The 18,602-nt window shown below is 42.4% G+C and overlaps 1 protein-coding gene across 1 annotated transcript in view; it reads left to right on the top strand.

The window, feature by feature from the left end:
• The first annotated feature begins 48 nt into the window (after window positions 1–48).
• Window positions 49–18,602, top strand: part of NSDHL (NAD(P) dependent 3-beta-hydroxysteroid dehydrogenase NSDHL) — a 29,845-nt gene continuing 11,291 nt past the window's right edge. Inside the window, exons 1-4 of the mRNA XM_082264688.1 lie at window positions 49–165; window positions 6,972–7,019; window positions 11,238–11,399; window positions 16,282–16,428. Coding sequence (XP_082120814.1) covers window positions 6,999–7,019; window positions 11,238–11,399; window positions 16,282–16,428 — 330 coding nt within the window. The 5' untranslated portion in view covers window positions 49–165; window positions 6,972–6,998. The remainder of the gene's footprint in view (window positions 166–6,971; window positions 7,020–11,237; window positions 11,400–16,281; window positions 16,429–18,602) is intronic.

Here is an 18,602-nt window from a genome sequence, read left to right as displayed (position 1 = left end):
AAGGACACCGTTGTGTTTGGCTATTGGTTGGAGATGTGAAAGCTCCACCAATAGGGAGTGAGTGCCTGCTCTCTGCTGATTCTCAGCCCATGGCTGGCGAGGTTATTCTAGGAAATAGGAATGTGAGTGATTGTTCGCTGTTTGCCGGGGGACGGTGTAGGACAGGTGAGGAGCTGCTACACTACACACGGCCCATGTGTCTCATTTTACCTGGGTTCACATAAAAGCCAATCAGAATGAAGCTTCCATTTCTCAGCTGTCATTTTTCAGGTGGACGGTTGCATCTGATTGGTTATTAGGGGAAATACAGTCAGTTTTGATTTATATTTCACTTAGTTCTGCTGGCATCTTTTCTGCATTGGTGTTCACCCCTGAGGGGTTTATTATCTTGCCTCGCCTGCTTTTCGTTAAAATGATGATTATTATTATTATACAGGATTTATAACAGTTTCTCCACCTCTAACATTATTTTTTTCTTCTGAATTGCCTTTTTACAATAAGCTCCCTGGGTGAGAATAATGTGCCCTGCTGCCCGGAGCTTCCTTCACAATAAGCGTCCCAGGAGGCTTCGGGGCAATCATGCGCATGCGTCATGGTGTGTTATCAGGGGAACGTTAAAAAACACTACCCCATGAAAATTCCCTACCCTCGTCACTTTCTGTGCATGTATGTCATTGAACGGCTGAGCAGCTTCCCACTGCGCATGCTCACAGCTGCGGAGGGTAGGGAATTTTCATGGGTAGTATCTTATAACGTTACATATCAGCTGTTGCCGCGCGTCCCACTGTGCATGGGCAGCCACTACATTAAATCATCTCCGCTCCAACCCTGAGATTTCCCTGCGGGCACGCGTCATTCATCAGCAGGTGCGGCGTCCCACATCATCTCGGCTCCGTGATTTATATTTCCATAGACCCGCCACCACTTTTACAGATCAGGGAAGTTTGACGGGTTGGCACGGAGCTGATTTAATGTTGGAGCGGAGATGATTTAATGTTGGAGCGGAGATGATTTAATGTTGGCGCGGAGATGATTTAATGTTGGAGCGGAGATGATTTAATGTTGGCGCGGAGATGATTTAATGTTGGAGCGGAGATGATTTAATGTTGGAGCGGAGATGATTTAATGTTGGAGCGGAGATGATTTAATGTTGGAGCGGAGATGATTTAATGTTGGAGCGGAGATGATTTAATGTTGGCGCGGAGATGATTTAATGTACGCGCGGCAACAGCTGATGCGGTGTAACGTTAAAAAATCACTACCCCGTGAAAATTCCCTACCCTCCGCAGCTGTGAGCATGCGCAGTGGGAAGTGGCTCAGCTGTTGCATAGTAGGTGAGGTTGAATAAAGACAATAGTCCATCCAGTTCAACCTGTGTAGGTGTGTGTGGCCGTAATCATCTCACATAGCCCTGAATGTTCTGATCCTTGAGATGTACATCTAGAAGTCTTTTGAAAGCCACCATACTACCCGCAGAAACCACCTCTTGTGGTAGAGAATTCCACAATCTTGTAGCCCTAACAGTAAAGAACTCCCCACGTTGCCTGAGGTTAAAACGCTTCTCCTCCAGTCGCATTGTATGTCCTCGAATCCTCATGCAATCCTTCCGACTGAACAGCTTTTTTTCTATGCTGAGATCACCTTTGAGATATTTATAAATCTCCATCATGTCCCCTCTCAGGCGTCTCTTCTCTAGGTAGAATAAATCAGAGAATAAAGCTGTTGAATGACGTACATGCACAGGAAGTGACGAGGGTAGAGAATTTTCACTGAACACCGGCTGCAAGAACCTGAAAATGCCAGCCGCCCCCCCTGAGGATGTATTACAGGAAGACGGTGGTGGATTGTAACAGAACGTGGCTGGATGTGCTGGGCAGGGGGAATATTTTTATTAAAGCAAAAATACTACTCATCCCCCTCACCACCACCACCACCCCTAACACATTTGATGTTTTTTTTTTTTTTTATAGTAAGAGCAGGGCCGGCCCTACCATGGGTCCCACTGGGTCCATTGGACCCAGGCAGCACTTGGAGAGGGGCAGCAAATTGACTCCCAAGATTTTTTTTTCCAGCAGTTTTGTGTGTCATCAGTTTGCGGCGTGTTACAGGAGGCATTTCCCCATCTCATACTGCCGCCCGTAGTGCAAACTGATGAGTATGAGGAGGCAGAGTGTCTCCTCCGGGGAATGTCCCTCACGTTATCGTGGTGTGCGCAATGACATCAGACATCAGCTCACTCCATCTTGTGCACGGCAGGCTGGATCTTCTAGGGTGGTGGGAGACACAGGAGTGACAGGAGGACTGAGGACAGACAATGGGAGTTTGGTGGACCCGTCTGGTGGTGAGTTATGGAAGAGGATAACCGTATATATATCATTTTCTAAAGTGGAGTTCTGGCCTATTTTGCAACTTTAGTGATTCCTGGAGTGCTCACTATGCTGATTGGCAATTGGGCATTTTCAATTTTTTCAGGGGTCCCTTACCTTATTTTCAGGGCATTTTTGATTGTACTTCCTCCTTCTCCCCCCTCTGTGGCCACGGCCACCGACATCACTTCCGCCTTTGCATTGCATCCTGGGAGCTGTTTGTCATCACTCCCAGGAGGCTGGAATCAGGAAGAACTCCCAGAACACTCCCTGGAATCAGGAAGAAGGACACAGCAGATTACACTGCGGCTTCAGATGCCCACATCCAAAATGGCCGCGCCCAGACAGGGTTTTTAAAAGATTTTGACTAAAATCCAATACTGTACATTTTGTAAGTATGAGAATAGCGGTTCTGTAAAAAGCGATGGATTAGTATTATAGGGGTATTTTTAGTTAAAAAAGGTATTTGAGGCCGGAACTCCGCTTTAACTACTTCCCTACTGCGCTATGGCCGAAAGACAGGTACAGCGTGGCTCTCCAGTTCTGTGAGGGCAACCATCGACATCCTCCCGCGAGCCCCCATGGGGGATGCATCGGGCGTGCTCTGTGACCGCTGTGTCCTTTTGACACAACTGATTGCAGTAAAGGTGCAATCACAGTGGCCCTTATTATGTGATCAGCTGTGTCCAATCACAGCTGGTCACATGAAAGCAGACTTGCTGGGTATCGGCATTCCTTTCCTTAACCACTTGCCGACTGCCTAACGCCGATCTACGTCGGCAGTCAGCCCCTCACAGGCAAAGTGACGTAGGGCTACGTCACTAGCTTGTGAGGGTCTAGGGAGCGAGCGCGCGCCCCCGCGTGGTCACGGACCCCCCCGCGCGTGTGACCGGCGGACCCGATGTCCGCCGGTCACTCGGCGATCGGCGGGGGAGAGGGAGAATGTCAGGCAGCTTGTGTAAACAAGCCACCTGTCATTCTCCTTGCTGTTAGGATACTGATCACTCGGATCTAGTATGTAGATCCGTTGATCAGTGTCCATACAGCTCAAGCCCCAGCCAATCACAGTAGAAAGCACGCCCCTAGGGATACACACAGCCCCTCCCTCCCAAATAAAGTTAACCCCTTCACTACCAGTGTATTTTTACAGTAACAGTGCATATATATAGCACTGATTACTGTAGAAATGTCACTGGTAACCCCAAAAGTGTCAAAAATGTCAGTCAAGGGTCCGATCTGTCCGCCCCAATGTCGCAGTACCGCAAAAAAAATCGCAGATCGCCGATTACACGTTAAAAAAAAAAACAACAAAAATGACAGAAATCTTTCCCTTTGTTAGTAAACGCGATAACTTTTGCGCAAACCAATCAAAATACGCTTTTTGCGATTTTTTTTTTTTTTACCAAACATAGGTAGCATAAAACAAATTGGCCGAAAAAGTAAAAAAATTTTGATTTTTAAATTTTTTTTTGGGGAATTTCATATAAAAAAATGTGAAAAATATTGCTATTTTTGCAAAATTGACGCTCTTTTTTTTGTTTATAGCGCGTGATCAAAAAATCGCACAGATGATCAAATACCACCAAAAGAAAGCTCTGTTTGTGGGAAAAAAAGGACGCCAAATTCGTTTAGGTACAGCGTCGCACGACCGCGCAATTGTCCGTTAAAGTCACGCAGTGCCGAATCGCAAAATACCCCCTGGTCGGAATGGGGGTAAAATCTTCCGGGGCTTAAGTGGTTAAACGCTGTCTCTGTGTGAGGAAAGGAGAACCGATAACTGGCAAGGCTGACAGGGCACAATCAGTACATTGTTTACACTGATAATCAGGGCAGCCTCATCAGTGCCATCAGTGAAGGAGAAAAAATACTTATTTGCAAAATTTTCTAATAGAAAATAAACAAAACAAAACGTTTTTTCTTTTTCAAAATTTTCAGCCTTTTTTCGTTTGTTTAGGAAAAAATAAAAAACCAAGTTGTGATGAAATACCACCAAAAGAAAACTCTATCTGTCTAAAAAAAAAAAAAAAAAAAAAAAAAATGGTAAAATGTACAGTGTTGCATGACTGCACAATTGTCATTGAAAGTGTCACAGTGCTGAAAATTGACCTGGGCAGGAATTGGTTAGAAGTCACCATGTACAGTATTTGTGGCTGCTGACTTTATTTTTACAAATAATGGCTGAAGTTCCTCTATAAGGCCCTGTTCACACCTGAGTGTATTTCGGCTCATAAAACGATCATCTCTGAAATCTCTAAAAGCCCAAAAAGCAAAATCCTATTCATTTCAGACAGAGGCCCCCGTTCACATATGAGTGTTTTGTTGCCTGAAGCTCAAAAAAGTACATAAGCTTCTTTTTTTGGCAATTACAAGTGTTCTTGTTAGATGTCAATGCCTGTCGGCAAACACCTGCAAAAAGCACTTGAAAAAAAGCCCAAAAAAAAACCCACCTGAAACCAATACACTCAGGTGTGAATGGAGCCTAAAGAGAACACAGTGAAAAAGGTAAAAGTTGGGATTAAAACAAAAAAAAGAAGAAAATGGGGTGAAGATTGTCTGTCTGTAAAATGGACACATGAAATCCAATCCATATACAATCTCCTTTAGGCTCTATTCACACCTATGCAGTTTAGTTTTGAGCGTTTATGCAGTGCTTTTTGCATTTTTGTAACCGCGTTTTTGCAGGTTTTTTTATCCTTTTTTTTTTTTTTGTTTTGGCAAATTTTTTGTTGGGCAGAATAAAAATGCAAATTGCAGCAAAATCATGGTGAAAATGCACTACATGCTTTTCTGCAGCTTCTCCATTGAAGCCTATTTAACCAATAAAAAGCATCGTTTTGCTTTTAAAAAAAAAAAGTACCTGACTCTTTCAAAAACGCAGAGGCACAAAAATGTATTATTGTGAACGTATTCCATAAGAACCCATGATAAAAATAATGTCCTGCATTTCTGCAAAAAGAATGAAAAAACACATTGATGTGAATGGAGCTTTAGATGTAGTAATCAGGCAGTTCTTTTCTCTATCTAGTTTCTGGTTGATTTGAAGAAGATTGTACAATCAGATTATAATGTGTATGGACAGCCTAAAGCTGAACTCCGGAAAGCTAAAGGCCCCTTTCACACAGGGGAGTCCGTTGGTGGTCTCCGTTTTTCTCAGCGGGGGATCGATCCGTGGATCCCCCGCTGAGCAGGTGGATGGCAGCTCTATCTCCACGCTGTGTGCAGAGACAGAGCTGTCAGGTCCCCGCTGTTCTCTATGGGGGAATCGGATGAGAACGGAACGCCTGTCCATTCTCATCCGATCCCATCTGATCCGCTGGACGGATGGAAAATAGGGTTTCCACCCGTCCAGATTTGACAGATCGGATCGGATGTCAGCGGACATGTCTACGCTGACATCCAATGCCCCATAGAGATGTGTGGGGCATCCGTTCAGATCCGCCTGAAAAACTGATCTGAACGGTCCGCCTGTGTGAAAGGGGCCTTAAGATTATCCCTTCCATTTGGGCTGCCCCTGTCTGCCGTGGTTAAATGGCTTAGGTCTAGGGGGACATAGAACAGAAGATTTACTTACCTGACCCTCCACGCTGTTAGACGATTCCCCGCAGCATCTATTCCTGCATTCTAAGGTCCTGATGTCACCAAGACTGATGCAGGGTTTCTTGGAGTTGGGCTCTAAAGTGGATCACTAGGCAAAACTTTATTTTTTTTATTTTGGGTTGGGTGGTGACAGGTTAGACCCTCTGTCAGGTTTTTTGTTGCCCTCTGTGTCCCCACTGGGGAAATTTCTTCCTCCCAGTTTGTACTGGTGAACATTGTCACCAAGAGAAAGTGAGAGGAAATCCTACATTTTAGAGTTGTCTTCAGAACAGGATGTAAAATGAAATCTTCCAATGGGGACACCTGTTTTGGGAATAACTCTTTAAGATGGAAATTCTCCTCACTGTGGGAGATTTCTTTCAACATCCTTTTGTGCCTCTCAGACAGGAAGTCAAAGGAAATGTCCCCATTGGGACACAGACAGTTCCGAGGCAACCCGAGCTCATGTCCCTTTTGTTATCCTTATGGATGCAACTGTTTAGAACTTCACTTATTGCGTAATTCTCTCTGGTGTATGGCGTGTCTGTGTTTAGTTCAGCGCAACATTGAGATTTGTCATATAATGCTAGAGAGATTCCTGCAATTCTTTTATTGAATGATATTAAGGATCAAATAAATGCAGAAAATTGATGTAAAAAAAAATTGAATCAAGTTGCTTATTCTCATGTTCTATAAATTCTTTACAAAGATGAATGGAGCCCCAGCCAGCACTGCACAGCAACCCATTCATTGCTCATACAGCCGGCATTGTGCCGTGTGTTTGTGTCTTACCGGAATGTAGGGAGATGTCATTGACTTCTGTGGCAGAGCTGAAAGTCGGTCATGTGACATTCCCCATAGACTGCAATGGTACCAACTAGTGCGGTCAAAGGTGATATGGCGTCATATTACAGGCTCTGTAATCTCAAATGGATTATCTTTTTCTTCTACAGATCATTACAATTTTTTTTTTTTTTTTTGCACAATTAAAATGGTTTGAATGATTCTTATCATTTACTTTTTTTCTAGGTTGAAGTTGTATAAATAGTTTCAGAAATGGCAACGCGTTTACGGCCTGTAAGTATTTTCAAGTATTGCTGGCTTTTCACTTAATCACTTGCTGTCCAGGTCAACTTTGACACTTCTCACATACAGTACATGTAAAATAAGTATTTATTTATTTTTTTCACTTGGAACCCCCAAACCTTATATAATTTATGAAAGCAGAGACCCAATAAAATAAAATAGTGGTTGCATGTTTTTTTTTTTTTTATGTTGAAAAATATTTGCGTAGTTTTAGTTTACACAAACACAACACCCAATCTTTGGTAAAATATAAAAGATGAGTAAATCTTAACATGTTTCATATTGATTTGAAAGTTCACACTCCCTGAAATGGTGACAAACTACGGTGGCTAAAAAAACTCCATAGGCGACACTTTAAAAGCCTTTACAGGTTACCAGTTTAGAGTTAAACGTGTGCTTTGGTGCTAGAATTATTGCTCTCACTCAGACATTCGGGATACCTCACGTGTGGTGCAATCACCATATATAAATTCATGTGGGACCAATATGCACATTTGTTTGGGGGGGATGGGTGCTTTAAAAAAGATACTTTTTTTTTTTAATTTAACTTTATTGCTATCTCGAGGGATGAAGAACATCCCTTGTGATAGCTTAGGCAGTGACAGGTACTCCTTTCTTTTCTTTATTATTCTCTCGAGGGATGAAGAACATCCCTTGTGAAAGCTTAGGCAGTGACAGGTACTCCTTTCTTTTCTTTATTATTCTCTCGAGGGATGAAGAACATCCCTTGTGAAAGCTTAGGCAGTGACAGGTACTCCTTCCTTTTCTTTATTGCTATCTCAAGGGATGAAGAACATCCCTTGTGACAGCTTAGGCAGTGACAGGTACTCCTTCCTTTTCTTTATTGCTATCTCAAGGGATGAAGAACATCCCTTGTGACAGCTTAGGCAGTGACAGGAACTCCTTCCTTTTTTTTTTTTTTTTTTTTTTTAATGAGAGATCAAGGGCCTATTAGACCCCTGATCTCTCCTCTGGCCCCCAAGGCAGCCAATCAAACACATCTCAGTAAACAAAGATCTAAAACCAGAAGTGATTAAATCCTTGTCGCTACCTGCTTCATTCGCCAAAGGAGGGAGAGGAACGGATGTTCTTCCTTCTCTGTGCTCAGCTGACCCAACAACTTGCAACGGTCCTGGGCTCCCCTATGGAACAAGAGAGCCCAGGAACTGTGGGGGGAGGCGGGGGGGGGGGGTTGTTCCAAGTCCTGTAAAATAATCGGCAGCTGTATAGCCGCTTGGATCACTTTTTACATGAAAGCCAATTGCTTGGCTGAAAAATTTAACAGCAGGATCATGGCTACAGCTGCACCCATGATCCTGGTATAACCATTTCTCATCCAACACATATACAGCCGTGGCCAAAAGTTTTGAGAATGACACAAATATTAATTTTCGCAAAGTCTGCTGCCTCAGTTTTAATAATGGCAATTTGCATGTACTCCAGAATGTTATGAAGAGTGATCAGATGAATTGCAATTAACTGAAAAGTTCCTCCTTGCCATGAAAATAAACTTAATTCCATAAAAAAAAATTTCCACTACACTTGTGAAGAAGGCTTCAGGGCGCCCAAAAAGTCCAGCAAGCGCCAGGACCATTGCCTACAGGTGATTCAGCTGCAGGATTGGGGCACCACCAGTGCAGACCTTCAGAATGGCAGCAGGCAAGTGTGACTGCCTGTGCATGCGAGGTGAAGACTTTTGGAGGCTGGCCTGGTGTCAAGAAGGGCAGCAAAGAAGCCACTTCTCTCCAGGAAAAACAAGAAGGACAGACTGATATTCTGAAAAAGGTACAGGGATAGGACTACTGAGTACTGGGGTAATGTCATTTTTTCTAAAGAATCCTGTTTCTGATTGTTTGGGGAATCCAGGAAAAACCTTGTCCTTGTCAAAAGCCTTTGACACTTATGAAATTGTGTAATTATACTTCAGTATACCATAGTAACATCTGACAAAATTATCTAAAAACACTGAAGCAGCAGATTTTGTGAAAATTAGTATTTGGGTCGTTCTCCAAACTTTTGGCCATGGCTGTACTGTATATACGTACAATGGATTTTGCATAATAAACAAATGGAAGTAACAGAATGAAGTGGTAGCTTTTGTCTATGGAATTGGTGGATAGGTAATCAGCCATGTCTCGGAAAACAACTCCTCAACATGGTTACATATATTGCATCGAATGTCAAGAAAATAACATATCCTGAACATAGACATGTACGCATGTATTCTGTAAGTTTTGATGCTTCTTAAGATTTTTGCTGTATGTACTGCAAGAACCAACCATCAGAAGAGCATTTATCCTCCATTTCCTGATTTTCCCGAAAAAAAAAAAATCATTCATAAAAGTGCCTTGATTTTTTGATCTGGAAAAAGCATGCACAAATGGAAGGAGAGCCAGACCAAACAATAAGAGTCCAAAACATTTTAGTAGTTTGTACTAAAAAACAGCTAACGCATTTCAGGAGTCAGAAAAACATTCTCTTCATCAGAGCTTCAGTTAAAAAAGGAACCTTGAATTGACTCAAAATAGAGCTTTCCTGTGTGGATCTGCGTAGGGAAGCAAATGCTGTATTAATTTCTAAATGTAACCACAATTTGTTAAAGCTGAACATTTTGTTTTCCCCATGCTGTGGGGCTATGTCCACACTGCATGGGTTAACTGCTTGTTTTGTCTTGGGGTGACCAGAAAGCTGCATATTCAACTGATCCTCCGCTCCAGTGGCAAACAGCGCTCCCCCCCGCGATCCAGCGATGGACTGTCCTTGACATCTTCACGTCCAGAGCAAGTCCATGGGCGTGATGATGTCAGGAACAGTCTAATGCATAAGACCTCTACGCTGCCGGGAGGCAGGAGCCATAGGGACCAGTCTTGTGCTGGGAGGATCAGAGGATTAGGTTAGTATCTCGTTGCTTTCCAATCCCGTTAGACAAAAACAAGGAGTTACCCGTGCAATGCAGGCCCAGCCCCACTGCATGGGTAATGTAAAACAATTGCCCAGAGTTCATCTTTTTAAAAAAAATATTACAACAATGTAAAAGTTAGTTGAATTTTTTTTTTAAATATATAAAAAATACATATAAAATATACTTAATGTGATTCAAGTACCCTTATATTGTGAGAAAAAATAACAATTCGGAAACATAAGAAAGAAAAAATGAAACTGTAAATAATTGGACAATAAATATAAAAAAATAAAAATTATCCAAAGATGAAAAGACTCCTGATTGGCCACCTCCCTTAATAGTGTATACAAAGGTGTGCCTAACAAAACGAGAACGGGAAAAAAAAGAGACAACTGGAATAGCCCCAAGTACTGTACCGGGACCAAAATGATATTACCGTATGTATGTCTAGGTCTTCATTTAACCCCGGAGGTGCCCGAGTATTTAGCTTGTGGACCCAGAATGTCGCCCATCTACACAATATACAGAATTTCTTATTGTTAGTTAAATGACTGGGCATAATCTCAATGGTGAACACCTTGAGATCCTTTATGTTTTTATTGTGTCGCTACAGGAAATAGTGTTGGGAGACACTATATTTGGAGGACCCTTTGTCAATAAACCGGTGTTCACCAGTTTTTTTCCGTAATATGGTTTTAGTTCGTCCCACATATAATCGCTTACATGGACATAGAAGACCATACACCATATTCTGTTCTGAGCAGCCTAACCTAAGCCAGTGGGCTCTTCCTCTCACTATTGTTTATGCACTCACATCAAAATCCCAGCAATTCTTGGATGCTTTTTTTCTTTTATCTGTCTGATACATGCATATAGTAAAAGCATTACACCCCTAGTCTCCTATAGACATTTTTGGCTGTGATGCGGTTCAGTGAAATTTTAAGAATCACTAGCCAAGAGAAGGAATATCTTGTATATCACAGTCATTTGATGCATAAATGAAGAACGATAATGGCACTAAATCAACAAAGACCTTGCTGCCAGCCAGCAGAGACATAGTTGACCTGTCTTGATGCCCAGAATTTACAATTGCCCACATTTTAAAGAGTAGTAAGTACCCCCATTGTAGATTTTTTTTTTTTTGGCAGGGGACTACAAAGACATTGTAGTCATTAAAAAACATTTCTATATCACTATCTACTCTTATCACATTAAAAAAAAAAGAAAAGAGTTTCTAAGAGACCTCAATTGATATCACAGATCTTTGTCAATTTCATATTTGTTGTGCTCTTTTTATCTTCTTTCAGGCCAGCAAAAAATGCACAGTTATCGGGGGCTCAGGGTTTCTTGGTCAACACATGGTGGAGCGCTTGCTAGAGAGAGGATACTCTGTTAATGTGTTTGATATGCGACAGGGCTTTGAGAATGATCGTGTCCAGTTTTTTATCGGTGATCTCTGCAGCAAACAGGTAAAATAATCATCCCGCCCAGACCATCAGTTTTTGTCTTTTATAATCTGGCAGTGTTTCCATGTAGACCATGGGCAAGCAAATTGGTATAAAAGTCCCAAAAACATGTGGCCCCAGCTGTCCTTTTTTGGGCACAGTGACTGAGGACTTGATCTTGGCTGAGAATTGTATTGACTTGTAAGCTTAGTTCAGCCAAGTTGTTGCTGGCTCTGTATTACCAGAGGGTAGAATGGTAATCAGGAATGGTTTTCTAACCTGTAGTCCATCAAATCACAGCGCACTAAGTCCATGTAACCCTTTTTAAGGGGTGAGTGCTTGGCTAAGCAGTAATACCCCACAAATCCAAATATTGAGAAAAACCAGCTCTCCAACAATCCAAAAAATATATGTTTTGAGAGTATGCAGACTTTATTTCTTAAAGGAGTTGTAAAGTCAGAAGGTTTTTTATCTTAATACATTCTATGCATTAAGATAAAAAGCCTTCTGTGTGCAGCAGCCTCCCTCATATCCCCTAATACTTACCTGAGGTTCCTCTAGCTCCAGCGATGTTGTAGGAATGTCTTGGCCATCCAAGACTCCCTTCCTCATTGGCTCAGACAGCAGCGCGGTGCCATTGGCTCCTGCTGCTGTCAATTAAAGTCAGTCAGCCAATGAGAATAGAAAGGGGGTGGGGCCCGGTTGCAGCTCCATGTCTGAATAGACACAGGGAGCTATGACTCAGCTTGGGTGCCCCCATAGCAAACTGCTTGCTGTGGGGCACCCAACAGGAGAGAGGGGCTAGGAGAGCCAAAGAGTGACCCAAAAAGTGGAGGATCCAGGTTGCTCTGTGCAAAATCACTGCACTGAGGAAGTAATCATAACATGTTTGTAATTTTTAAAAAAACGAGACTTTACAATCACTTTATGGTGTCTGCATGCTGTGTCTGTCCTTTTGAGAAAGAGAGGGTCTGCAGACTCTCTAAACCATTGGGACCTTAGTAAATGGCCATTCTGGAACATTATTGGAGGGCTGGCTTTTCTGTCTGTTTAGTTTTCTAACTTGTTGGGTCAACTTTTTAAACAGTGGTGAATGGCCAACAAGCCTGAGGTCAAATATGTTCACATTATTTAAAGCAACAATAATGATGTACGGGGATATCGTTTGGGCAGAATAAGGCAGATGCCATACGTGATTTCTTTATTTTTTATTTATTCCATTCAACCAGTCCACACATTCAAAGTGGATGGGGAAATTGCTCCTGTTGAGCTGTTTTATTCTGCTGGTGGGGGGCCTTCCTAGCCGGAAGAATACAATGGTCAGTGATGCCGGCTATGGCCGGCGGCACTGATCATTTAGGAAAAACCCAATGGGCTGGTTGTACACTAGTTGATCAAGAGATCAACTTGTGTACAACCAGTTAGCCCATACATGATTTAAAATTCAGGAGGTCCCTGCTGAACAGGCTGAATTTCGATCCATGTTTGGCCAGCTTAAGAGGGTTTTATTGGAGTTTGTTGTCAACTTTCAAACAATTCCTACTATTGTTCCCTGAACAGTATGGATGGTCAGCACCTACCGTACCTGGAATACCGATAGTATATCTGTGTACTATATATAGCCAAAATACATGCATATATACATACACTGAACATGAGCTGAACTCAAAGATCCAAGACTTTATGTACACAAAAGGCCTATTTCTCTCAAATATTGTTCAAAAATCTGTCTAAATCTGTGTTAGTGAGCACTTCTCCTTTGCCAAGATAATCAATCCACCTCACAGGTGCAGCATATCAAGATGCTGATTAGACAGCATGATTATTGCACAGGTGTGCCTTAGGGCTCTTTCACGCGGGCGATCCGATCAGATCCGCCTGTCAGTTTTTTAGGCGGATCTGATCAGATCCTCCATGCAGCTCTATGGGGCAGCGGATGTCAGCGGAGACACCTCCGCTGCCATCCGCATCCGATCCTGTCCGTGAAATCTGGACAGATGGAAACCCTATTTTTCCATCCGTTCAGTGATCGGATCAGATCTGATGAGAGCGGACAGGCGGTCCGCTCTCATCCGATCCCCCATAGAGGGCAGCGGGGGCTGAGACACCTCCCTCTCCGCTCTGCAAGCGGAGACGGAGCTGTCATCCGCCGGCTCAGCGGGGATTGCAGATCGATCCCCACTGAGAAACACGGATCCGCCTACGGAGGCAGACCATGTGAAAGAGCCCTTAGGCTGGCCACAATAAAAAGTCACTCTAAAATGTGCAGTTTTATCACACAGCACAATGCCACAGATGTCGCAAGTTTTGAGGGAGCATGCAATTGGCATGCTGACTGCAGGAATGTCCACCCTGTTGGCCGTTATTTGAATGTTCATTTCTCTACCATAAGCCGTCTCCAAAGGAGTTTCAGAGAATTTGGCAGTACATCCAACCAGCCTCAACTGCAGGCCACGTGTAACCACACCAGCCCAGGACCTCCACATCCAGCATCTTCACCTCTAAGATCGTCTGAGACCAGCCACCCTGACAGCTGCTGCAACAATCGGTTTGAATAATGTAAGATTTTCTGCACAAACTGTCAGAAACCGTCTCAGGGAAGCTCATCTGCATGCTCGTCGTCCTCATCGGGGTCTCGACCTGACTGCAGTTCGTCATCGTAACTGTGTGAGTGGGCAAATGCTCACATTCAATGGGGTCTTGCACTTTGGAGAGGTGTTCTCTTCACCGATAAATCCCGGATATAACTGTACAGGGCAGATGGCAGACAGTGTATGGTGTCGTGTGGGTGAGCGGTTTGCTGATGTCAACGTTGTAAATTGAGTGGCCCATGGTGGCGGTGGGGGTATGGTATGGGCAGGCATATGTTGTGGACAACTAACACATATGCATTTTATTGATGGCATTTTGAAAGCACAGAGATACCGTGACGAGATCCTGAGGCCCATTGTTGTCCCATTCATCCACGACCATCACGTCATGTTGTAGCATGATAATGCACGGATCTGTACCTAATTCCTGAAAGCTGAAAACATCCCAGTTCTTGCATGGCCAGCATACTCACTGGACATGTCACCCATTAAGCATGTTTGGGATGCTCTGGATCGGTGTATAGGACAGTGTTCCAGGTCCTGCCAATACCCAGCAACTTCACACAGCCATTGAAGAGGAGTGGACCAACAGTCCACAGGCCACAATCAACAACCTGATCAACTATATGCGAAGGAGATACTGACTGGTTTTCAGACCCCCCCCCCCCCCCCCCCAATACAGTAAAACTGCACATTTTAGAGTGGCCTTTTATTGTGGCCAAGCCTAAGGCACACCTGTGCAATAATTATGCTGTCTAATCAGCTTCTTGATATGCCGCACCTGTGAGGTGAATGGATTATCTCAGCAAAGGAGAAGTGCTCACTAACACAGATTTAGACAGATCTTTGAGTTCAGCTCATGAAAAATGGGGGCAAAAACAAAAGTGTTGCGTTTTTATAATTTTGGTGTGTGTGTGTATACATACACATATATATACAAATTTACTGCATATCAGACTACCCTCTGTCCAGCAGGAGAAGTCTCGTCTTCCCAATCTGCATGTGTCTTCTACCTATTTCAAATAAATTCCCACTTAAATTGTTTTCAAACAATGCAAGAGTGCCAGATCTCTAAGGCCCCTTTCACACTTGTGCGACTTGTCCCGCGATTTTGGACCGCAAAATCGCATGACAAGTCGTTTTCCAGTTCCTGCACTACTTTGGCACTATTTTAATGCGTTTTGAGGTATATAGCCCTGAGCCATTGCTCAAAATCACGTCAAAATCGCGGCAAAGTTGCTGCAAAATCGCGTTGCATAAGTGTGAAAGGGGCCTAATATTGTAACTCAATGAATATACCAAAATTTTAGATGAAATAAACACCAAAATACAGTTTGTTTTTCCTTCTTGAAATGACAAACTGGACTTGCCTTAGCTAGATCTGGTCGGCTTTTATCCAGAATACCTCCAGTTTGACAGTCTGATATGTATGTGTTTTTTCTATTTACAATCAACCGGTCACAAGCCTGGCTAGTGGAATCTGAACAAGCAGTGAAAAAAGTTCATAGACAGAAGTTTCCCTTGCTGAAAACCATTACAACTTTAGCTGCCTAAATCTCAGGATTTAAGGAGTGATTTCTTTTTTTTTCTTTTTTTTTTTTCATGAAATGCCTTTGCTTTGCTGCATCATATACTCAGTTTGATTTGCTTATGTTTGTGACATGTCTACAGTAGGGGGCCCTTTCACACTGAGGATTTTTTCATGCGATTTTGTATTTAAAAAAAGTGCCTGAAAAGCTCAAGAAACTAGCTTCCCTTTTTAAAATGAATGAATTTTACTGGGGCGGTGTGCTTCTGTTAAGGTGAAAAAATCCTGCTTGCAGCATCTTTGGAGCATGTTTGGGGAGCTAAAAAGAACGCACCAAAAATGCATCTTCATATTAAAAAAAGCGCCTGCAAAGCTTTTTTAGTGCGGTTTTTGAGTCGCATGTCCTTTAAAAACTGCACCACAAATGCAGGAAAATTGCGTTTTTGCTTTGGATCAGTGTGAAAGTGCCCTGATGGATCTCCAAGCTGTCAGGACAGGTCTCCGAATATCTATGACCGAGGATTCGTCCTGCTCTTGCTGTTAGCCTAACACTATCAACACTTTTTATGCTGCCAATGGGTTACTTATTTTGAGTAGGTTATAGCGTAAAAGACATCATGGTGCTGCATACCATGTCCTTAAATAAACAATAAAACATATTTTCTTTTCTTGGACATCACAGTGATTGTATTCATATTTTTATTACAAAAAAAAAAAAAATCATCTATCTGATATGTATAATTTTGCCTTGTATTCAAAAAGCTGCTTTTTTTCTCAATAATACAAGGATTTACTGCCAGCACTTCAGGGTGTGAATGTCGTCTTTCACTGTGCATCCCCGGCCCCCTCCAGCGACAACAAAGAACTATTCTACAGAGTTAACTACACTGGAACGAGAACAGTCATTGCGGCCTGCAAGGATGCTGGTGTCCAAGTGAGTACACTAATAAAGCTTTTAATTGCTGTACCCACATAGTATAATTTTTAAGTCTATGGGGCTTGACAGAACAATATTTTGTTCTTAGTTTCTGTTGCCATCTGTTTTACGGAGGCCATTATAAAGGCATCAAATATTACTCATATATTCTTGCTTTATTATCTGCTGGGGAACCCAGTAGAGTCTGTATTTTTTTAGGAGTCTAGCAGGGATTAGAGCTGCCAGGAGAGGTAAGCATGAGCTAAGGCACCTAGTGGAGCCTAGCGCTTAGTAGGAATAGGGGTTGTATTTTTTTTTCCCATAGATAGATTTGCTTTAAAACCTAGTTCAACTTTCTGTTTCAGCAGGCCAAATACATTCCAGCTGCATCAAAGCAAAAGGTGTTTGAAGACTTACACTTCATTTTTTTTTTAGAAAACAGCCACAGCCTGAGTGTGAGGGGCTTGCGCTTAGGAAACCTCGGTTCGGTGAATATAAATAAAACCAATAACTCAGTAGTAAATCAATAAATTAAATATATAAGCTGCTGCTTATATGATCCTGAGTTGAAAGCCTGTCCCTTGTCTGCATGCTGCAAATGTTGACCCTTGCGGTTTGTGTGGAATCAGTGTTCTATCTTTTGAAGTCTGACACACCATGTGCTAAGTCAGAGTTGGAGCTCTGAGTTTTGCCGATTGCATAGCTATAGGTCTCAGCAGGGTGTGTTGAACCTCTGCAGAGAGAACAGGGGACAGGCTTTGTTACTCCAGCTGTGGCGGCTTTCTAAAGAAAATGAACTGTAAGACTTTGATCAGCTTGTTTTGATACCCCATCAGCTGTTGTATACTGATAGTTCAGTAGGCCTTATAATATACCAGATATGGTTGTTTTATCAATTATCCAACCATGCTGTGAATGAACATAAAAAAAATACAAATCAACTTGCAACACAACAGTCTTATGGGCCATACACACTATAAGATTTTCTGAAGACTTTTTCCTTTAGACTTACCAAAACCAGATAATATGAGGTCAAACCTAAACACTTTCAATTTGCATGCAATCTGGCAGGCCCTTGCACTACATAGAAAAGGTAAATCTGAAGGAAATCTAACCACAAACGTTGGATAGTGTGTATCCAGCTTTAGTTACTCCACAGCCTCCTGTTTGATTTAATCCTGGTACAACGAGAAATCTTTAAAGCTCATAGATTTTAGAGACGCTAAGTATTACAATTCCTCTGAATTAAAAGTGGCAAATAGTTCCAACAAAAAAAATGAAGAGTAGTGAAGCTGGTGTAAAGGAAATCCCACATGCAGATTAATCTCATCACATATCACCCAAAGTGCTCCACCAAACTGCCTTTGTTTGAATAACTCACCAGATCAATTTGCCTCACATAAAAAATGCCGGAAAAAAACACTTCAGTAAACCACTAGTCCCGATATTTCATCTGGTTCCTGGATGTTCCAAGTTCTCCAAATATTTTCAATGCATAAGTTCCTCAAAGCTCCCATAGTGCATTATCATAATACATGATTAAAATCCATTGATCACAAAAAAAGAAAAGCATGACATATCCTAAGATCACGCAACGCTCCTTGTAAATCCATCGTCTCCGCGTCTCCCCATGGGCCGGTATATCGGCATCCCACCCGACTGCTCAACACACTCTGGACTGCAGAATACTGCTGGGATGGCGCCTGACGTCACCAGTGGTCACCGTGTGGCTGCCCCCTGACACAGTATTTTGGCTTCTTCAAAAGTTCCCTTTTTTGACATTTGAGGAACTTATGGGTGGAAAGTGTTTGGAGAACTTGAAACATCCAGGAACCAGATAAAAAAAATATCAGGAATAGTGGTTTATCCAAGCACTATTTGCTGACCATTTTATGTGAGGCAAATGGATCTGGTGAGTTTTCTCTTACGTCCTCTGACAGTCGCCGCCCATCCATATTAGCCTTCACTAGTGGGTAATGGCGCCCTCTTTAGGAGAAAGCTAGGCAGATTAACAGGTCATAAAGGGGGTTTGGTGGAGCAGTTTGAGTGATTTGTGGAGAGAGATCTGCACGTGGGATTTTCTTTGACACCAATGTCAGTACTCTTCATTTTGTGTGTGTGTGTGTGTATATATATATATATATATATATATATATATGTGTATATATATATATATATATATATATATATAT

Source organism: Pelophylax lessonae, assembly GCF_965119305.1.
Source record: "Pelophylax lessonae genome assembly, chromosome: 7".
NCBI classification, from domain to species: Eukaryota; Metazoa; Chordata; class Amphibia; order Anura; family Ranidae; genus Pelophylax; species Pelophylax lessonae.
This window is presented reverse-complemented; position numbering and strand designations above follow the sequence as displayed.